The following is a 25,081-nucleotide window of genomic DNA, read 5'->3' on the forward strand; positions in this document are numbered from 1 at the left end:
CGAGTAATTAAATTTTCACTGCAGCATCGTTTTAAAAACTGAAAACAAGCACAAAATTAAAAATACAATTTTTCTAACAGAAGTTCATTTTTTAATTTTTTGTCCAGCGTGTGCTGTTGATTAAAAAGTTAATGTCTATTTAAAAACCTCAAAATGGACTATTTTGTGCTCAATTGAAGTTCATTAATTACTCAGTTCAGTTATTTTTTAATTCTCAGTGAATGTGCGTGAAAATTAATTTTTAAAATGCCCTCTCCAGTTTGGGATTACTTCAAAAAAGTTGAAGGTAAATTTATCATTTAAAAAATTTTCCTTAGTCACTAAAATCTTTATCACCTTCAATAAAATTATTTTAAAAATATGTGATGAAGGAGTTGTCCTTTATAAAATGTGGATTAGTAAGTAGAAGATTCCAATAGGTGTTAAAATTTATTTAGGTTTGTGAATAAAACAATAGTGAAAAAGAAAAATGTTTTTTACTTTCATTTTATTGATGAATATGTACGCAAGTTTTAAACAATAATTAATCATGGGCAATGATCGTCATTTGGAGTTTTGATGTCATTTAAATATTTTTTAATATTACAAATTTACAACATAACAATCTTCAAATAATGCGGTAATGAAAGATTTCTGGTTTTATGAAATCAAGTAAATTTAGACAAAATCATAGACACCAAATAGACAAAAAATTACGCTTTGTAGACTTATGAAGTGAAAATTATTTTTTAACTGAGCAATCTTAGGACACCATCAAAAATTTGATAGACACAACAAGGACAAAAAATTAAACATTTGTTGTGTCCATTACAACATACAGAATTGTCTATGTCTGTGTTGTAAGTCTATCCATAGACTAGTCTGGTTACTATTTTATACTAGTTGATTTCGATATTTACCGTGAACTGACACGTTTCAACTGCACGGAAGTTTAAAATGACAAAAATTTATACATTAGCTCTATTAAAAAGTTATACAGTTGCTCTGTTAAAGAATATTTAGAAATGGTCGACAGTACAATTATTAAAGTTTTTAACGACAAAATAGAAAATTTAGAGCACAAAGTTAATTCAGTGAATGATTAAAATCAGGCTCTTAAACTAGAAGCAAGTGTTTTAAAAATGTCAATAAAGGCATCATCAATAGCAGAATGTTTATTTTCTATCTGGTTGATTTCATCTAAAATTTTAAATGACTCCTTATATTTATTACAGTACTCTTTAAAAAAATATATTGTTGCAAACTAAAATCATTTAGATAAAATAACGTAGTTTTGTTGCACAAAGAAATGCATTAAAATTGATGAAATGAGACGTTTTTGATAACGCATTCGTTAGAGCAACAGTGCCTTTTAAACTAGTCAAGTATCTTTTATGAAAGGGCTAAGTTCCATCTAAAATCCTTAATAAAAATGACTCTAAAATAGGTTAATATAATTTTGATTTCATTTATTGCAAAATAAGCTATAGTTTGACTGTATTTTTTTACTAAAAATACTACGGGTTACAGTTTCAATATCATAATTGCTTAACATTATTTTTAAAATATCATAGATAACTTATTTTACCAATCCGCTTAAAAAAAATTTGTTGACTGAGAAAGTCTAAAAATCGTTCAATTTTAAAATTGAAAGTCTGCATTTTGTAAAAAAATATCATTTACAGTAGAGAAAACGATTATTTGAGGCATTTTGTATTTTTTCACTTTCTTTATATTTTGTCACTTTCTTAACATATTTATGCGCAATTAAATGTGACAAAAAAAGCCATATTTGAATAAAAATCTAACGAACCTCAAAGTCTTTATGTTTCAAAACTGTGATTATGAACTTATATAATTGCCAATTAACATTTGTATACTAAGTAGCACAAAATAAATGAGTTTTAACTCATCGGAAATACTTTTAGGTTTATAAATATTTTATGTATAATACTTTTACCTAACTATAAGCAGAAAATTTATGACAATATGAATATTATATTTATGCGAATATAAACTCAAAGTTTAGATTCCATATTATCCAGTTCAGTTGTAGTTTTACCTAAATACAGTGCGGAGTATTTTGTAACGTTTAGGTGATATTTTTAAAAATATTGGAAAGTCATCATTAGCGCATTATTACGTACAGCAATGATAAAGCATAATTTAGCCCCATTATGCTTATTAAATAATATTGTCTAATGCGTGCAATTATGTGTTAAATCAATTAAATCATAACTTACTTGTCAATATTTATATTTACTAAGTTACTAAAACATTAAAATACACAACCTTGTCACTAATACGAAAAAATAGTCGTAAAAAAAATTAAATTTTCAAAAACAATAATCAAAACTAAATTTAAATTTAAAAAAATACTTTACAAATTCTTTCAACCACGTTTAATATTTTAAAAAAAATTTTTATCTTTAAAAACTCGATTTACAACATATAAATCAAATAATTGCAATTAACTTATATTTTTTTTAAAAATATCAAATCTGCTCTAATGTTTAAAATTTTAAAGTGTTGTTTTAAACTGTCTCTAACAAAATTAATTTTGCTTAAAAAAGGCCTTATAAAGTAATTTTATTAATTATTTATTATAATTTTTTAGGGCTGTTTCGTATATTGGAAAAACTATTTGCAGGTAAGATCTCAAAATGTTATGTCATAATAACCTAAAAAAATATTATTTATTTATTTTAAGGGAGCAAAATTATGTTTTTTTATAAAAAAAAAGTTAAACCAAAAAGAATAATTAGTTAAAACAGTAAAAACATTGGAGCAGTTAATAATCTATACCTATTACAAACAGCATTGAGTAATGAACAAGCTTTTAAAATATAATAAACAAAGCTAATATTATCATAAATACATATATATATATATATATATATATATATATATATATATATATATATATATATATATATATATACATATATATATATATATATATATATATATATATATATATATATATATATATATATATATAAATATGTATATATATATATATACATATATATATATATATATATATATAAATATATATATATATAAATATATATATATATATATATATATATATATATATATATATATATATATAAATACATATATATGTATATATGTATATAAATATATATATATATATATATATATATATATATATAAATATATATATATATATATATATATATATATATATATATAAATATATATATATATATATATATATATATATATATATATATATGTATATACATGTATATATAAATATATATATATATATATATATATATATATATATATAAATACAAATCTATATATATATATACATATATATATATATATATATATATATATTTTTAAATATATATACATATATATATATATATATACATATATATATATATATATATATATATATATATATATATATATATATATATATAATTATATAAAAATATATATATATATACATGTATATATATATATATATATATATATATATATATATATATATATATTTATATATATATAGTAAAAACAAACCCTTAAAAAGATAACACTTAAAGCCAAAATATAATACAAAAAATTTTCTCAAACAACTGACGTCAGCAATATTTATTAAAAAATAGCCCCAAGGTTTTAGCTGTCACGTTATCATCGTCATCCCAATTGAGAACCACATCACCTGTTCTCAGCTTTTGTCGAACCCTAGCTTTGCTTGTTCCGAGTGACTCTCTGATTTTCCGAGTTCGATATTCTGGGGCTACAGATAATGGTTTGGGGTGCAACCAATCAAACTTACCATGACATGTTTTGGAATGTTCAGTTGCACCCGAACTGGACCATTTTTCCTTTAAGCTGTTTTTATGGTGTTCAATACATCTTTATATCACCTTCTTTTTAGTTTCACCAATGTATATCCAACCGCATGAATATTTTAGCTGGTATACGCCAGGGTTTGTGTTTAGTGGTAGTTTAGTTTTATTGCTGCAAAAAGTATTTTTTAAATAAAAAGTTGATGTGAAATTAACCTTTATGTTTTGTTTCCGAAATTCTTTACGAAGTTTTGGACCAACAATTGGTATCCAAGGTAGTTTTATAAAGGGTTGGGTATCTAATGGTTGACATGTAGTGTTTTTTGAGCCGTTGTTTAAATAGTCAATAGTAATATTATTTAAAATGTTCTTGTCGTGGTCATTTTTGACAAATATGTCTATTAGAAATTCAATTTCTTCTTGAAGGTGTTTTTGACAGCAAATTCTTTTTGCACGACATAAAAATCCTTTGAAAACGCCAATAATAATGTTATGATTAATGTTCGAGTTAGGTTTAAGTTGAACATTTGTAACAGCTTCTTTTCGATGTATTTGAAAATCATAAGCTCCAGAGCCTGTGTTTGTAATATTATTATCTAGGAAATTGAGTTGTTTGAGGTCGTTTTCAAGTTTCACTGTGTATTTTATGGCAGGATGTTTATCATTAAGGATGTTCAGAACATTCGTTGTTGTTTTATTGAAGCGAAGCGAGCGTGACAATCATCTACATATCTCATGTAAGTTTTTGGTTCGGATGTATAAACAATTGCTATGTTAAGGGCCTTTCTTTCTATATTTTTTAAAAACGCTTCCTCCATAACAACCATTAAAGATAAACCTATAGGACCTAAATTAGGTATTACTCGGATATTGTTTTCATATATCAATATATCAATAATACCCGGAATGGCTTCGTCAATGGGTATGGATGGATATAAATTGACTATATCAAATGAAATTTGAACTTCGTTAGGATCTGTTATCCATTGCTTAGCTTCATTTACAAAACTATTAGAATTCATATGTCTAATTTTATTTTTGTTCAGAGTCGGTTGAATAAATTTAACAAGATAATCAGATGTTCCATAAGGTGGTGTGTTAATTGTTGATAGAACGGGGCGCATTGGGTAATCTTTTTCTGGTTTGTGAGCTTTAATTATTTCGTAAATCCTTGTTGGGTTACAATCTGATGGATACATTTTAAAGTATGTATTTTTGTCTAGCTTACCTTCTTTTCTTAATTTGCACAATTGTCTTTGAAATTTAGTAGTCAATGTGGATGTTGGATCATAATCAATAATTTTGCTATTTTTTATTTGTTCTTCTAATTTGAGAGATGCATCATTTTGGTTTAATAATGCAAAACTTGTGCCATTATCGAAAGGAGATATCTTAATATTAGAATTGTTTTTTAATTTGTTTATGGAAAGACGTTGTTGCTTAATTATATTATCTTTTAATTTTAATTTTAGTGAATAAGTTAAAACTTGTGAACAGTTTTGTCGTAAAGTTTCTGCCTGGGTTAGTTTTAAACACCTTCAAAAAGAAATTGAGATTCTAATGAACGTATTATTGAAAATGGCCACGGCAGGAACATTTAAAAAAGTTTTACTATAGACTGTTTAAAAAACGGTTTAAAAAACACTGCATGCCAACCATTACATACTCAACCCTTTATAAAACTACCATGGATACCAATTGCTGGTCCAAAACTTCGTAAAGAATTTCGAAAATAAAACATAAAGGTTATTTTCACATTACCTACCAATTTAAAAAATATTTTTTGCAACAATAAAGTTAAACTACCACTTAACACAAGACCTGGCTTATACCAGGTAAAATGTTTATGCGGTTCGATATACATCGGTAAAACTAAAAAGACGGTGATATCGAGATGTATTGATTACCAGAAAAAACAGCTTAAAAGAAAAATGGTCCAGTTCGGGTGCAACTAAACATTCCAAAACATGTCATGGTAAGTTTGATTGGTTGCACGCCAAAACATTATCTGTAGCCCCAGAATATTGAACTCGGATAATCATAGAGTCACTCGAAACAAGCAAAGCTAGGGTTTGACAGGAGTTGAGAAATGGTGATGTGGTTCTCAATCGGAATGATTGTGATAACGTGATAACTAAAACCTGGGGGCCATTTTTTTAATAAAATCTGCTGTCGTCAGTTATTTATAAAAAATTATTTGTTTTATTTTACGGTTTTTTAGTGTTATCTTTTTAACCGTTTGTTTTTACTATAACGATTTCGTTGTAACTTTTTTATTTATTATACCTGATTACGCTGATCACGATAGATCAGCGAAGTATCGAAATAATTATTATTAAAAAATATATGGATATATTTAAAAAAATGTTTATACGCAGCCGAATTTATTATATATATATATATATATATATATATATATATTATATATATATATATATATATATATATATATAAAATATATATATATATATATATATATATATATATATATATATATATATATAATATATATATACATATATATATATATATATATAATATATATATATATATATATATATATATATATATATATATATATATATATATATATATATATATATATATATATATATATATATATATATATATATATATATATATATATATATATATATATATATATATATATATATATATATATATATATATATATATATATATATATATATATACATATATATGTATACATGTATTTATATATACACAAGTGCAATGTTATACATTGCTGAACAGGGAGAGTTATTTTAACATGTTAAAATGTTTAATCTTTTTGTTTAATTCGGACCGTAGAGAATAGTTTTTCGTCGGGCTGTTTCATTTTCTTACACTTTTGATTGGTTAGCAAAATTTGAATGAAGTTTTTATGACAGCGTTAGAGTTTTTTGAAGACTCTATTGTGTTTAGTTTAGTTTTAAAGGGGTTTAATATAGGGTATATAGCCATTTGATTGTTTTTGGTTTATTTGTTCTGAAACTACCTATGTGTTTTAAATGGTCTTGGGGGAAATTTTATTATTTCAAAAGAAGTTACTTTAACATGTTACATGTTTAATCTGTTTTTTTATTTTATTGTGCTTAACCAATTAATAAAGATGCTTTAATTTATTATAAGTTGAAACTTATAATTAGAAAAGTTGAAAATAGTAAATCATTATCGTTATATGTTGTGTAGCATTTTTTCTCAGCATGGCAATGTTTAAATATAAATGAGTTTTTATCTAAAATTTTGCTCAGTCATACGTTTCTTTAGATGGCTGTTTATAGGGCTATTGTTTAGCCAATATAAAACAATCAACATTTTGCGCATTTAAATAAATGGACAACAAATGATTTGAGCTCTATCACAATATAAACTTTTGGTGAAAACACATTGGAAACTTTAAATGGAGCAAAAAAATAACTCTATGGAGCATGAATTACCATTTCTTTTAACAAAATAACTTAATCTCTTCTAAGGTTAGTCCTATAAACTTCCAATGCGCAGATGGGCAAAGATTATTAAAACACTTCAAAACTCCCTTTTATAAAGGTTGGTTAATATGTTAGTTAAATAAGAGAAAACCCCAGTCTTATTAAGATCATCATCAGCTGAGCATACGCGCCTATACCGAACTTGTATGTTGGCCACTTTTGTGTAGCATTTAAAGTTAAGAATGAGCTGTAACATTTATGATGACTAAAAACTATCTAGTATGTGCTTAAATATATTAATTGATGTTGCCTCGATGACATTATCTAGCAAAACATTCCAGTCACTGAATACACGGTTATGAAAAAGTATGTGTCTGATTTTGCAGTTTCTAACAATTTTGCAATGAAATCTAATTTAATTTTTAGCTCTGTGTGCTATTCTGCTAGACATTACGTGACAATCAATTAAGTTTAAATTGTTTAGAAGTATATATTATTAAACAAAATCGCCTCTTTACCGTCTGTCTTCTTGAGTGATTTATTTTATGATTTTACATCGAGTTTATTTAGTCTTTTTTTTCAAAGTCTGAGGAAGTTTCGTTGCATTGCGTTTTGCTTTTTTTTATTTTTTAAAAGTCATTATCAAGATAAGGGTTCCAAGCTCGTATGGCAAACTCCGAATGCGGTCTGATATATGCAGTATAAATTTTATTGCCAATGCCAATGTCTTTTAATAAAAACGTGTGTTTAAAAAACCCGAGCATTTTATTTGCTTTATTTGCAGCTGTATTGCGTTGTGGACCTTATTTAAGATTCTTGGAGTATATGAACTCCAAGATCTTTTTCTGAAATTGTGACTTCTACAACTACTCCCTTGGTTGTGCCGTCATTTTGATTTCATTCATATTATAATCAAGTTTTGTTAAATCAGAGTTTACATTTTTCTTTATTCAACTCCATTAGCCTGGTTTGCATCCTTTTAACAAACTTATGTAGGTCGAATTGTAAAATTGCTCGGTCTTCATCATTTTTGACAACTTTCATGAGCTTTGTGTTATCTGTATACACTTTGAAAGCGGTTGATTCGACATGAGTTAGCAGATTGTTATCATATATGAAAAAGAGCGTTGGTCCTAACACAGAACCTTAGGGATCCCTGCAAGTTACATCAATTGAGTCAGAATATGAAGTTCTAAACATAACAGTCTCCTTTAGGAAAGCTTTTATCCACTTTAGAAGATTGCCATTTATACCATACATTTCAAACTTTTGAAGCAGTTTCACGTGCGAACATTTATCATAAATATTCATGGAACAGAAGTCAGCGATATTAGCCTGTAACTGGCCGGGTCTGTACAGCTACCTATTATATAAATGGAAGTTTAAAAATAAAAGATGGCAGATTGGCCATTAATGTGGCATATGCTTTTAAAAGAAACGGACTAATGTTATCATCGCCCATTGAATTATTTCCATTAAGCATAATTAGGTGATTAAGAACAAATTTTTGTAAACAGTTTTATCCAAAGTTAAACCATTTGCTTTGGATGCAAAAAGTAGCTGTATAATTTAAATTTGTATACTTTTTTCTCTAATTTGATTTTTGAGCTCAGTATATCCTTTTTATAACAAAAATAGCCAGATTTTATTTTTCAAATATTGTTGGAACTGTTAAAAATCAGAAAAAAATGATATTTGGGAACACCAAGACAGTTTAAAACATTTCAATAATTTCCTAATAGTTTGAATTCCTCTTCTGACATTATATATTGAAAGAAAAGAAATATAAAAACTTATTTTTTATACTTGCTTTCCTTTTTTAAAAGTGTTTTTAAATAAAACCTATTAAAATGTGCTGCATAACGTAAACTCTGATAAATCTAAAAACTCTGCATTAAATAAAAACAAAAATAATAATAAGAAAGACAAAAATAAACAACAGCCTGATTATTTTAGCCCGTGAACGACTATATATTTCCTATTTCGCAAATCATGTATCCAATTGTGTTTATGTGTTTATGTGCATTCTTTGGTTTTTGCATTTTGCATTTTTATTTTCAATCTGCCGAAACTGATAATATATTTTTCAAAATAAACTTACTCTAATATGAAGTATCCAAAAATAATAGCAATGCATAGCGGTTTCTTGATGACAAGACTTTTGCTTTTTTGCAAGTTTTCCGCGTTGTTTTAAGAAATGTCTAATACTTCATTGGTTTGTTGTATATATTTTTTGTACAACGTAACTTTGTTAATTTTTTTAAATTCTACTCCCTCTGTGAAAATTCTATTATATATTACAAATTTGTAAATATTAGAAGTACAAAAATTAAAAAAAAATTAAAAAAATAGTTTAACACTTGGAGGGACCAAAGATAAAAATTTTAAGGCGTGGAACAAATAAACTCCAAATATTTATTACCCCTCAACCAAACTTGAGGGCAATATATTGATAAATGAATTTTTGTACTATTTTTAATAGACTGATACTTTTCGATAAATTTTAAGTATAATATTATTATCTCTCAGAGTTAACAAATTTTGACCATATAAAACTTTTAACGTATAAAAGCATAAACATAAGTGTAAACCTGCAAAGGTTATGAATTAGCCTCTGTCTAAAAGCTAGCTCAAATACCAAAAAATGATGGATCTGTCATTGAAGGGAATAATTATTTTTCGTATTTGTATATGCAAATAGTTTTTATTTATGTAAAAAAAAGAGCTAAGTAAAGAGTTGAAATTATTTTATTAATTATCTTATTGGAAAAAAAGTTCTTGAATTTCTCGTTGTGTTGAAAACATGAAAAATACGTCATCTAGAATTTTTAGTTATAATGTCGTCTAAATAACTTTTCTAAAATGCCATTTTCATCAAGAAAATTGTACTTTATAATTGTCAAATATGTTTTTTTCATTTTAATAGCGCCCATAAACTGGAAAAGCTATAATTTAATTGTAAAAAATAAGCATTTCACACACCCTACTAATAATTTATTAGGCTAAAATAACAGGGAACAATTCCCATTGAAATTCTCCAGGTCTCACATAAATTATGGTCTTTTGATAAAAAGTCTTTGCAGCTATGTTAGTTGGAAAGCAGAATAAGGAATATATAGGCTAATGTTAAAGAATCCAATCAACATGTGGACACCATGGGGCTCTCTATGTACTAATGTAAAGTATGTCATCACCCAGTCTCATTTATATTAATATATATGTATATATATACATATATACATACATATGTATATATATGTATGTATATATACATATATATATATATATATATATATATATATATGTACATACACATATATATATATATATATATATATATATATATATATATATATGTATAAATATATATAAATACATGTATATAAATAAATATATATATTTATATGTATATATATATATATATATATATATATATATATATATTTATATTTATATATTTGTACATATATATATATATATATATATATATATATATATATATATATATATATATTTATATATTTGTACATATATATATATATATATATATATATATATATATATATATATATATATATATATATAAATAAATATATATATATATAAATAAATATATCTATATATATATATATATATATATATATATATATATATATACATATATATATATATATATATATATATATATATATATATATATATATATATATACATATATATATATATATATATATATATATATATATATATATATATATATGTATATTATATATAAATTAGTAAAAACACTAATCTTTTTTTTATCTTCAACATAATGATTCACCATCAGTATGTTCATCAGAAAGAATGTCTAAACAAAAAAAAAATTCAAGTTATAGAAAAATTATTTCACAGGAAGTTTGGAATTATTATAATTAATTATTTAATAGCTGTAGTGTTCTGCAGCCAGGAAGTTGCATCAACTACATTAGATAATTAAAAATCACGAAAAGAATTCTTTAGAATTAGGATAAATTTTAGGCTGATCAATTGTTTTCATAATTTTTTAAAAGGAATTTATTTTCATGTCTGCATTTAGAAATTAATTCAGATTTTTTACTCAATAAATTTTCTTGATCTAAACGAGTAATAATTTCAAATTTTACTTGTAAACATAGTATACATTTTTTGGAAATGTTATTATAGGCAGGCACAGTTTTTAGGATAGACCAGTTTAATTTAAAATTGATAATTTTTTCTTTTAGTTGCCAAATACATTTAAACAGCATAGTCTCTTTTGCGTATTTTTAATGCTTAAAAGATTGTTTGTGGTTGGCATAACGTTTTTCCCATTGGCCCTCGGTTAAGCTAATATATTGTTTATCAGGGTTGTTTTGTGAGGAAACAATGCATTTGTAAATAAAATTCTTAGATAAACATTTGACATTCATAGGGCAGTCAAGTTTTTGCCTGTAGTTACAGCTTTTAGTATTTCTTTCTTTGAGAAATTCATTTTTATTAATCAATGCAAAATTATGGCCTTTTATAATTCTTTCAATATTTTTTGTACAGCTATAGCTTACCTTAATAGTGTTTCTGTTAAAAATTTTGTGCAATTTATTTGAGGGAGGGAAATGTTTGTCAACTAAATTTAAAAGCGCTTTTCTAATGTTTGTTGAAAATTATAATTTTTGCTGTACAGAGGGTTAAACTAAATTATATTTCTATTTCTGTTTCGCTTTTTTATTTCAATTTTTAATTTAAATTTTAGCTCGAAATTTTTAAATCCGCTTTTTTTAAGAGCATCTTCATACACGCGTTTGGAAGATTTAAAAACATTTTCATTAGAAGCGTTTTGATTTAGTCTATTGTTATTGAAATTGGAATTTGTTTTAAAGTTTGAGGGAGATGATTCGAATTTATATTATTATACGATAATTCATCATTTGGTTTTTTTTAAGGCCTATAAGAATTTTCTGAGATTAAATGTGACATCAAGGAAATTCAATTTTATGAGGTTAAATGTGACATCAAGGAAATTCACACATTATAAATTAATGCTTATTTCAATTTGAGAGTCAATGTTTTTGAAAGAGTTCTTTTAACTTTTCTCTGACTTTGTCAAGTTGAGGTCCTGTTTTTTTTTGCATTATTATTAAGCCATCGTCGCGGTACAGGCCTAATTGATTAAAATGAACTATTTCAGCTATGGAATTTAAAATATATAAGCCTACAATATCGCAAATTTCTGCACCGTCGTAACTTCCCATCGTTACATCAAAGCATTCGTGCGTGGTTTTTTTCTTCCACGTCTCGTTATTAAAATAGAGTAAAGTTTTTTTGCAATGTTTAATTAGACGAATAGTGTCGTCTGTAATTTCAGTGTGGGTTTTTCCAAATTCAATTGTTTTATCTAAAATTTCTGCTGTAATTGAGGGGTAAAAATCATTTAAATCATATTGTATAAATGTGCATTCATTTTTATTACTAATTATAAAAAACCAATTTATAACATCAGTGGTGTTTTTCTACTGTTGCAAATTTATTTTTTGCGGATAATCTTATTTATTTCGTCTAATTTAATTTTATTAACGTGCCCTAGTTCACTTTTTGAAGGTACTAGCAGCCAACAAGGGAGTTTATTTTCAAAGTTTGGTTTATGATCTTTTAGTGTGATAAACGCTTGCGCTGGTGCGATTTAGTGATTTAGTGCCATTTAGCGAATCAGTGTGATAAACGCTTGCGCTAGTGCGTGCTAGAATTGAATCAGTCGCACCAGCGCAAGCGTTTATCACACTAAAAGATCATAAACCAAACTATATATATATTAATATATATATATATATATATATATATATATATATATATATATATATATATATATATATATATATATATATATATATATATATATATATATATATATATATATATTATAGATAGATATATATTTATACTTTTTTTTAAATTTAAGACTTTTTACTAAACCATGAGTCGGAACCGGATTTAAATTATGCTTCAGTTTATGTTTATTTATTAATTTATGTTTATTTAATTTATGTTTTAAGTTATGATATAAATTATTAAATTACAATATGGAAGCAACTGCTGTTTGAAGCAGCTCCTTATATAATTATTTCAATAAAGTAAAAGAATTTCTTGGTTCTAATAATTTTATCACTTTGCATACTAATATAAGATGCTTCTGAAAAGCTTTTGAGAAACTTTGCATAAAAATGAAAGAATCTATTAATACTTTTAGTTTAATTTGTATTTCAGAAACTTGATGCAGCGCAAATAACGCAAATTCAAACAAAACAACTGTTCACCAGGTTTTAAAAAATTTTAGAAAGCATCAAAATAAAAATCGAGGTGGTGGTTTAGTAATTTACATAAAAGAATGATTGAGATATATTATCAGACCAGATACGAGTAATTCTGAAAACAATAATGGGGCACTATAAATTGAAATTATTTTATATATAAATAATCGAATTAAAAAAAAACTTAGTAGTAAGTTGCTGCTATCGACCACCCTCTGGTCAAATTGGATACTTTTACTAAAACCACTCATGAAGAGAAATTATATTACTTATTCGGTGAAATTAATTTAAACTGTTTTAAATCCTATACTAATTATAAAATAATTAATTTTTTACCTATGTAATAGAAAATGGCGCATTATCTATAATTAACAAACCAACAAGACCAACTGCAACATTGACTACCTCACTAGATATTATAATAACAAACGGTATTTTTAACAAATCGTTCAAAAAAGGTATAAATAAAAGTCATATTTCTGACCGTTTTTTTTTTTTTTCTCAATTATTATTGCTGCAGTAAAAGCATCTTCATAGAGAATAACGTTTAAAAAGCATTTTTTTACTAGAGCGAAAAATAAAATCATTCAAAGAACAATTGTTTCTGATTCATTTGAAACAAGTTTAAGCTGCTATAGATGCTAATCTAGTTTATGACTTGTTTTTTAAAACTATTTTTGAATTTTATGACAAATTTTCTAAAATCTACAGTAAAGAAAAAATCCGAAGCTATAATTTCGCCATTTGTCATAAAAGATCTCAGAAAACTCTCTTAAATTAAGCAAAAGTTATACATCATTAATTGAAAACCAAAACACAGGAAACCAAAATTATTTAAAAAAATTATGCCAAAAGATTTTAATGAGAAAAGGAAAACTTAAAGAAACGAACTTTTCAATTTTACATGAGATAAACAAGAGTAATAAAAAAACGCATCTGCAAGATCATAAGAGAACTTTTTGGTAATTTTTCCTCCAATCCAACTATGATATGAGATGAATTAAAAAAGTAATTTGCGTCAGTTGGCCAAAAATTTAGCTAAAAGCATTTTTTTTGTGAGTAACAAAATAGATGCTTTTTATTTTGCGATATCGTCATCTTTATTATCTTATGAACTTTCCTTTGATGAATTCAAAAAAACCTTTAAAATGCCTAAAACAAATAAATCCATTGGTCACTATGAAATAAACAGTCATGTTACCATGGCCACTTATGAACCCTTAAAGGATGTACTACTATAAGTTTTTAATTGTTTAATAAAATATTTCCAAATCTTTTAAAAATACCTAAAGCCACTCCATTTTTTAAGGAAGGCAATCCAACCAATGTTTCAAGTTATCACCCAACTCTGTTCTTTCTTTTTTTCTAAAGTTTTAGAAAGAATTTTATATAACGTAGTTTATAATCACCTCTCCTTGAATAATATACTACATATCAACCAATACGAGTTTAAAAAAAATAACTTGACAAAACACGCAGTACTCCTAATTACTCATAGTATAGCTGAATCTTTTAAAATGTACCAATTTGCGTTGGGAGTTTTCATAGGCTATCAAAAGCGTTTGACATTATTGATCAATTAATTTTCCTTAAAAAAATTGAATAATATGGAATTAAAAGTAATGTTTTAATGTTACGTAAAAGTTTTTTAAGCAACCTAAAAAGTTTGTTTATAGTAATGAAACCAGTAAAACTAATATACTAAATATAATCTATGGAGTTCCCCAGGACTCTATACTCGGACCATTTCTCTTTTTAATACACATCAATGATCGCCCAAAAACGTCAAATTTAATGACTGTCATGTTTGTCGATGATATCCTTCAGTTTTTATTGCATAAAAAATATTTTAACATTATTTTAAAATATGAACATTGAGTTAGCGAAAACTTGCGAATGGTTCAAGATGATGAAATTGCCACAAATTGTCGTTAAAAACAAAATGATCCTTTTTATTCAACTTCTAAAAAAAAATACTGCCTACCGACTTGCTCTAACTTTTTATAGAAAAAATCCAAATAAAAAGATAAGCATTTACTAACTTTTTAGCCAATTACGCCTATGAAAACCTTCACTCGAAATATTTGATTAAATTTTTGTACAACAAAGTTACTAAAAGTATAGGAGTAATGTATTAGACTAGAAATACTTTAAATTAACAAATTTTAACTTATTTTATTTTTACCCATCGTCATTTAAACAATGCAAATATTGCTTGGTTTTGTGCCAAAATAGTTTGTGTTTTAAAATAAATTCATACTCTGTATTTTTCGAAAGATTATATAGGTTGAAAAATAAAATTAAACACAATTTAAGAAAAGAAAACTTAGTTCGGCAACCATTTTATCAAAATAACTTTGGAAAAACAAACATTGCATTTATATGGAGCTTCTCTTGGTAATAAAATAGTTTTAAAATATTTTAGTTTTTCTCTGAAACGGGTATACCTCTCATTTAAGAATAAACTTAAAGAAATTATTTTGTCTCTGGATAATATGCTTTTATATTTTCAAACGTTTCGTAATTTCAGGTATTATTTATTATATTTATGACTTCAAACTTTTAAAGGGATATTCAACTATATTTGATTACGATTTATTGAGATTGCAAATAACAAACGGTGCTCAATAAAAAAACCTGAAGGCCTTGCGCTAGTCTCGGCGTTCTTTTATAAAATGAAGTACCTGTATAACTACTTCATATTTTACTTAGTTTTTATTACTGGATTTTATTATTTAAATACTAACGATTTTACTGCAAAACAGTTTACTAAAATTTTTATGAAATTAAAAACAAAAAATTATATATATGAGTTCCCTGACAGAAGTTATCTATATTTAAATACACAACATGCCCCATCTAACTTAAAAAACATAAAAAAACCATATGACCACCTTTGACAACCCCTAAATTAACCATTTGTATGGTCATGATCACTCTAAAATTAAAATAGAACCCATAAATAAAATCACTTGATTCCAAATCCTCTATAAACATGTATCATATGTCTATATTTAATCCATAAATAGTTGTGCCGTTTTTAAACATATCTGGCCCACTGTGTAATATAGAAAAGTCTGAAGAGTTGGTCTGAAGAGTTGGTCGACTTTTTTATATAACTTAATAATTAATATTAGAAACTTTTTTCACATAACATTTGTAAACTCTTATGCGGAAATTGTAAAACATCAAAACTTGATCCAAAACAATATACAACGTGAAAAAAGTCGGTTTTTTGTATATATATATATATATGTATATATATATATATATATATATATATATATATATATATATATATATATATATACATATATATATATATATATATATAAATATATATATATATATATATATATATATATATATATATATATATATATATATATATATATATATATATATATATATATATATATATATATAAATATATAATATATATGCAAGTCAGAAAGATAAACTTTGTAATTAACTGTATCATCAACCAAAATTGTTCATTTTAGGTTTCGCAAATAGTTAGTAGTAGTTTTAAAATAGTAGTTGTGACTCTGTTAAGACTGACATTTTTTTTTAAGTAATTTGAACTTATTAATTATTATTTTAAAAATTCCTTTATTATGTATTTTTTTGTGTTATATAACCACACCATTTCCTTTATCTGGCTTTAAGATAATAATATCTATGTTGTTTTTAAGTGTTTTTAGAAATTTGTGTTTTTTAACGTTTATCTACAAGGTTTATATTTACATATGTAGGAATTAGCAAGTATCAATGTTTTGTTTTGAGTTTGCTTAAATCTTTCGTGTCCCTTAACATATTTTGAATGCAACGGTTTATTAGTTTAAACAAAGAATATACTTTAGTGCGTTTAGTATTATTTAGCCGTAGAAAGAAATTATGAACCTATTTTAGGATGTCTAATTCTTCATCGCAATGTTTATAAAAAGATAAATTAAATACGATGTCAAAGATTTTAAATAAATTTGCTTCGCTAGTTGTAAAACAATTTATCTTCTTTTTGCTGTGTTTTTAAAATTTTTTTTTCTTTTTGGTATGTGTATTATATTTTAATGCTTTATTTAAAATAAGTCAATCATTTGAACATAAAAAAGATTTTATACTTCCTAGTGAGCACGCTAAGTTTCAGGAAACGTTGCTTAGACATGTGCTTGAAACGTTTATGTTAGATGCTTTCTCTGTCAAAAGGAAATAATAAAAGAACGGTTTAAATAAACGTTCAGAAAGCATATTTTAGACATTTATTTTAGGTGCGTTTATTTTATGTACTTTTTCAGTATTATATTAGAATAATATAATACTGAAAAAGCATATTAAATAAACGCACCTATATATTTGAAAGTGAATCAAACTAAACATAATATACCAATAAATACTAAATAAATTCTTATATATACATAATCTTTATGTATTAAAAGTGATAATTACCAAGTACCCAGTGGGTACACCACATCAATCCAAAATTATAAAAGTGCAGCGTTGCATCTTGAATTAATTAATCGTGGAATTTTGTTAATCCAACGATGCAAATCTGTTCCAACGTTAATCCAACGTTGAAATGACATTGCTTGTCCTCTGTAAAGAACCTTGAAAAGTTAAATAGCTTTAGCGATTATTTTTCATTTTTTTCTACCTTGCCAAATTTATCTTAAATATTTTTTAACATTTTCTTAACAAAAGCACTGTTTACAATTGATGCTGGTGTGTTGTCACAAATCTGTTTGAGTCAAATGAACTAAAGAAGTACATAAAAGAAGTATCGGAAAAAATAAAATAAAAAAATTATCACTAAACAATACAGCCTTTGTCATTTTTACTAATATATTTGTAATATTACACTAATATAGAAAAGACTGTTCTGTGCCCAGCTAGCGCACTTATGTTAATAAAACGTTAGAACAATATTACAAGGTTGTGTTGGCCCAACATCGACGACCAACGTTATTTTAATATCATCTTGGTTACAAATGTAATGTCTTAAACAACCAAAAAACAACGCTGGCCCAACGTTGTACTTTATTTCGGCATAGTGTAATATTTTACGTTGTTTCAACGTTGTATTTTACGTCGGCGAAACGTTGTATTTTTAAGTCAAATCAACGATGTCTTTTACGTTTGAACAAAGTTATTTTTAACTTATATTAAATTTAAATTAATTTGTTTTATATTTTAGTATAGATTATATACGCAATAAATATTTTATATTTTATCTGATGACGTTTTTTTTATATTTATTATTTTGCATCTTCTTAAAGAGGCATTGTTTATGTTTGTTTTACTTTTGTCTTGATATTTTGGTATATAAGAAAGAGAAAAATATATCAGAAAAATATATGTCAATAACCAACTGATATACTCGGACATAAAATAATTTTTATAAATAATACAAATATTTATTTGTATATCTATTTTTTTCAATGCAAACGCATCGTTGATCCCGTGTATAAAGTCTAACGATATTACAAAGTATATAGATCAACGTTGATTCAATGTATATAATTCAATGTTAATTCATACACATTGGATTAACGTTGCTTTATAAGTATTGGATCAACTTTAATCAATATACATCGGGTCAATGTGGGGTTATACACATTTGTTCGACGTTGGTTTTTATACATCAAACCGACCTTGATCCCGTTACATTGGATCAACGTTGGGTTTAGAATGGAAAACAACAACTTTTGCAATGCTTTAACATATGGTTGGCTAATGTAACTTTGCTAACTATTTTTAATTACGACGTTGTAAAGGTTTTTACTAATTTAAATGCGTTAAAACTAAAACTTGTTCATTGTTGTATTTGCATTAGAGAAAACAGCCAACGTTCGCGACTATTTACATACATTGGCCCAACGTAAGTGAGTTACCTGGTAATGAAACAGTCACTTTTTTCAAACAATTGTTTTCAGAAATAGTGAAAACAGAATAAAGTATTTTAACAGATTTAAGCAAAAAGTTCATATACAACATTTAACAACACATTACTTATACTTTCATAAACATTCAGCTTTTATATATCGTGACATTAGAAATGACTTAATAATAAAAGCTGTTAAAATAAGATATTTTAAAGTTGAAAAATTTACTTAAAAGTAAATAAAAGTAGGTAGAAATAATAATAGGGTATTTTAAAAAAATATTTTTTGATTTTAATTATTTAACATTCATTTTGATGCAATCATAAAATAACAAATCCTTTATCAACCGGTAAGTATGCGGACTTGATTACCAAAGTGGTTTTACCTGTCATGCAAACATTATATTAAATTTTTATAATCTAAGTCAATATGATATAAGTATGAAGTAACAAGTAATATTGGGTCTAGTAGTAATCTACATACTTTTAAATAACAAAGTGAGAGTATCTATGTTGATCTTCTTAATCAAAACCACTATAACTTTTAATTAAATTTAAATTCAGTTTCTTTTAGAATTTGTGAAAACAAGGTCCATTTGATATGAAAGGATATAAATAAGTTTTAAAAACGCTATTTATTTCATTAAAACAACAAGTTTTTTATTATGGCAACATTAACATATTTTTTTTATATTATAATCTTTATTACATAAGTAAAAAACTTTATAAAAATAACCTTAATATGTACTCTTTATCAAAAAACCTGTGTTATGATAATTAAGTGCTGATTAAAAGTATCTGTTTTTTGAAAACATCATTAAACATTAAAGTGTTCAATTTCCAATAATTTTTTTTGTAAATATGTTATCGATATTTATAGCAAATATATACTTAACTATATGCAAACATACATTTAGCAATATACAACATAAAAAAAATACTGTTAAATTTAAAATAGATTTATTTACCTCTGGAAATCAACAATACACTACAATATCAACAAAAACAACAAAAAAAGCAATGATTTTATGTTTTTTTAATGTAGGTCATTTGTGAATTTACCCTGTTTTATTAGAATTCTTTACTAGTTTAACAATTTTGACAGAAAAATGGTTAAAAAAGACTGTTTATTATCAATTCAGAATTAAATCAGTTTTTTCTGCTTAACTTTATTATCAATATTATTTTATTAAAAGTACTTTATGTGTGCATATTTAGATAAACTAGTCCTTATAATTACACCACTAATTTGAATTGCTACTAAGCTAGGAAATATTTTTTCAAAATTTATACATAGAAGCAAGTTTATCATTGTTCTAAAATTTTAAATTTTCAAAATTTGTATTAAATAGAATATTTATGAATTTTTTTGCAGGATTTGCACAAAACTTGTTATATTGGATTAATTTTTTTTCTTAATTTGTTAAGATATTGACAATTGCGCTAGCTTATCACCTTCATGTACATCGAATCAAGGGTTGTGTAAATATAAAGAAGGCACTAATTTTTGCTCATGTGAAAGTGGATGGAAAGTAAGTGAAGATAATGGTAGTTGTGTTGGTAAGTTGTTAACAAAATAAAACAAGTATATTACAAAACAACTTCTATGGAATTGTATTAACAATATAAGCTGTTAGTATAGTATTTTTTTAAAATAATTAAATTTTTTTAAATTTTGGTTACATAAAACTTAAGAATATTAAAAAAGTATGCTATAATTTTTTTAAATTCTAATTTTTGGTTTTAAAATAAACTAGTTAAAAAGTTTAACACACCAATTTGTCTTTGAAAAATTATAAAGTATTTATTTAAGAGTCTAATTACATTAAGTCACCAAAAAAAGGTGAAAGTGATTTGATAATGATAGATCCAGATAATGCAATAAATCTAACATCTTAAAGTGTATTACAGTAAAAGCATAATAAAGTAAATAAGATATATTTTAACACGCTTTTTATTGCGAGTAAACAACTCAGAAATCATACGATCAGTTCATAATCGAAAATTAAAATCATCTGTAATATTTTTGTAATCATCAACAAGTTCTTAGAAGTTAATTTTCTAATTAGCTATTACTGTTTGAAACAAATGAATAAAATATAAGCAATTTGTTGTATTTTAGAACTTACCTATATCTATGCATTAATTGTCTATTTACCAAAAATATATTCTACTTTTTTGTTTTTGAAAGGACTTTTTTATTTAAAAGAATTTTAATTTAAGAATTTTAATTCAAAATTTAAGAATTTTAATTCAAAATTTAAGAATTTTAATTCAAAATTTAAGAAGTTTAATTCAAAATTTAAGAATTTTAATTCAAAATTTAAGAATTTTAATTCAAAATTTAAGAATTTTAATTCAAAATTTAAGAATTTTAATTCAAAATTTAAGAATTTTAATTCAAAATTAAAGAATTTTAATTCAAAATTAAAGAATTTTAATTCAAAATTTAAGAATTTTAATTCAAAATTTAAGAATTTTAATTCAAAATTTAAGAATTTTAATTCAAAATTTAAGAATTTTAATTCAAAATTTAAGAATTTTAATTCAAAATTTAAGAATTTTAATTCAAAATTTAAGAATTTTAATTCAAAATTTAAGAATTTTAATTCAAAATTTAAGAATTTTAATTCAAAATTTAAGAATTTTAATTCAAAATTTAAGAATTTTAATTCAAAATTTAAGAAGTTTAATTCAAAATTTAAGAATTTTAATTCAAAATTTAAGAATTTTAATTCAAAATTTAAGAATTTTAATTCAAAATTTAAGAATTTTAATTCAAAATTTAAGAATTTTAATTCAAAATTAAAGAATTTTAATTCAAAATTTAAGAATTTTAATTCAAAATTTAAGAATTTTAATTCAAAATTTAAGAATTTTAATTCAAAATTTAAGAATTTTAATTCAAAATTTAAGAATTTTAATTCAAAATTTAAGAATTTTAATTCAAAATTTAAGAATTTTAATTCAAAATTTAAGAATTTTAATTCAAAACTTAAGAATTTTAATTCAAAATTTAAGAATTTTAATTCAAAATTTTAAGTCAACTTTTGTACACTATGCTGCGTCTATAAACGACCAAACTCTTTATGCTTGGTCCATGTAAGGCCCATCATCAGTGACATGACCGGCACACAATCGGCAAACATGCATGAGCTATACCAAGTATTGCTAACCGTTAAAGCAAGGTCCATGCGTGGCAGCCGTTTTTCGGCCGATATTAAACCGTTGCTTTGCCATTGCTCGTTTTACTGTAATTCTAGTTAATTTTTCTTCAACTTGTGGCTTTTAATTTTTTTATTTTTTTTTTAACAATAAATTTGCAGTTTGAATAATTACAACTCTCATATTTTTAAGATATACATTTGGCGGGGGCAAGAAAATGACAAAATGATCTTATCGCCAAGCTTCCAATAATCCGTAAATAAAATAGCCTTCAAATCTTGTTATTAAAAACGTTGTCAAATATAAAAATAAAAAAAACTAAAAATAAAAAACAAAGCAAAAATAAAAAATAAACAAACGAAAAAAAGTATTCAAAACTATATATAAAAGTTTTAATTATTGCGATAAAGACTTCCTAATTCGGAAATATAATACAAAGTATTTAAAAGTTTAAGAAAAAATGTTTAGTTTTTCATAATAAGAAAATGAAAAATATAAAATAAGTTTTTAAAGAACTAAATTTTTAAACCTTTGCAAATAAAGTAAATACAGCTCTAAAATAAGTCCTTCAAGCTTTGATTAATTAAAATTATTTATTTTAGTTTTAATTTAAAAATATTCATGTTTACAAGTGTTTTGATGTCATTTTTAACTACTATACTTCATAGTTTGGTGTTTCTAGCTGTAATAAAAATATTAGTGGTTTAAAATTGAGTTTTAGCTTGAATATAATTATTGTATGCATGTCAAGTGAGATAATTATGATGTATTTTTTGAAATAGCATTTTAAAAATATTTGCCGTCATATTGTTATTGATTTTAAACATAAAAACCAAATGATGGTATATATTTATTTGGTAAACATTTAAGTTTTTAGATTAATAAATAGTTGTTGTGAATGAGAGAGACGGTGTGTTTTTGTTTGTTAAGTAATTTGTTTAGTTTTTTTTCATTAGTGCTGTACCAAGCAAGGTCAGCATAATTAAGATAACAGTGAATAAAAGAGAAGTAGATATATTTTAAGGAAATTTGAATAAGATATGGTTTTACCTTATAAAGTATGCAAATATTTTTAGAAATATAATTTTCAGTTAGTTTTAAAAGGTTATCCATGTCATATTTTTGCCAACAAGAACACCTAGAAATTTCGTTGAGTGTTCTCGTTTTATAAATTGATTCCCAATGCTAACATTGTGAGCTTTAGAGGAATTTCGTCCCTTTGATAAAGGCGATGAAAAAAAATATACTAAATTTCGGTTCAGTTTAATGACAATTTATTTGTATTAAACCATTTAGTAAGTTTAAAGAGTTCTTTGTTAAGCTCTGCTTAAGTCGTTAATATATATTAAAAACGAAAGCGGTCCTGAAATGGAGCCTTGAGGAACTCCACAAGAGATTATCATATTTTCTGGTTTACCATCATCATAAGAAAAATACTGCTTTCTATTAAACAAGTAGTTTTTAAACTAAACTATATTTGCATTTTTAACTCCGTAACTTATTAGTTTTTCTAACAAAATATGGTGGTCAATAGCGTCGAAGGCTTTGCCAAGGTCTATAAAAATACTTAGTGTATACTCGTTTTTAACAAAGGCTCGAAAAATATCATAAACGAGTTTAAGAATAGCATGATCAGTTGAATGACCCTTTTGAACATAAACTGTTTCTTGTACAAAATATAATTTGTTTCTAAAAAAGAGAACAGTCTAATATACATTATTCGTTCAAATAATTTAGAGAAGCAAGGAAGAATGGAAAAAGTTCTATAATTAGGGACATTAGATGCATCACCCGATTTAAAAACCGGTATAGCTCTTGCAGTTTTAAAACTTTCTAGAAATATTCCTTGTTTCAAAGAAAGATTAAAAGTATGCAACAGCGGTGTTATTAAATAACGCATAGATTTTATTACAACATTACTACTTATTTCATCAACTCCTAATCCTTAGTTTAGTTTTAACATTTGAAAAACAATTAATAACTCATTTTTAGTCAGTTTATTGTTGGTAATTATTGTATTGTAAGCAAGTATTATTCCAGGTTTTCTGAGTGTCGCCTTTGAATTTCAGTATGTGATTTGAATAATATATTTTCTTTAAACAATTTATAACTAGCTCAAAAGTCCTTTTTAAATTTTTTATGATTGGATTCATAATCAAACGCTCTTTTTTTAGGAAACATCTTGGACAAACGTTGTTTCTTTTTTGATGATTTTAGCATTCTGGTAGCTATCCATGAGTTCAAATACATTTTAGATTTAATAATTTTTGTTATCTCTGGAAATGCATTATTGTAATGTTTTTGAAATATTCAAAAAAAGTTATCATAGGCTTTGTTAGTGCTTTATATTTGTAATATATTTTCCCAGTTTTCAGAAGTTAAAGTTGATTAAAAAGCTTATTAGAAACGCCATTAATGATTTGCTTAGTTATTTTCACTTTTTGCGAGTTTTTTGAAAGATTAGATTTTTAG

General features: G+C 24.6%; 1 protein-coding gene across 7 annotated transcripts in view; it reads left to right on the forward strand.

Moving 5' to 3' along the window:
- Positions 1–25,081, forward strand: part of LOC136082347 (uncharacterized) — a 448,050-nt gene that overhangs the window by 118,659 nt on the left and 304,310 nt on the right. For all 7 annotated transcript variants that reach the window (XM_065801362.1, XM_065801364.1, XM_065801367.1 and 4 more), the window contains exons 12-13: positions 2,597–2,629; positions 20,873–21,004. In XM_065801362.1, the coding sequence (XP_065657434.1) occupies positions 2,597–2,629; positions 20,873–21,004 (165 nt within the window). The remainder of the gene's footprint in view (positions 1–2,596; positions 2,630–20,872; positions 21,005–25,081) is intronic.

Source organism: Hydra vulgaris, chromosome 07 (genome assembly GCF_038396675.1).
Source record: "Hydra vulgaris chromosome 07, alternate assembly HydraT2T_AEP".
NCBI lineage: Eukaryota > Metazoa > Cnidaria > Hydrozoa > Anthoathecata > Hydridae > Hydra > Hydra vulgaris.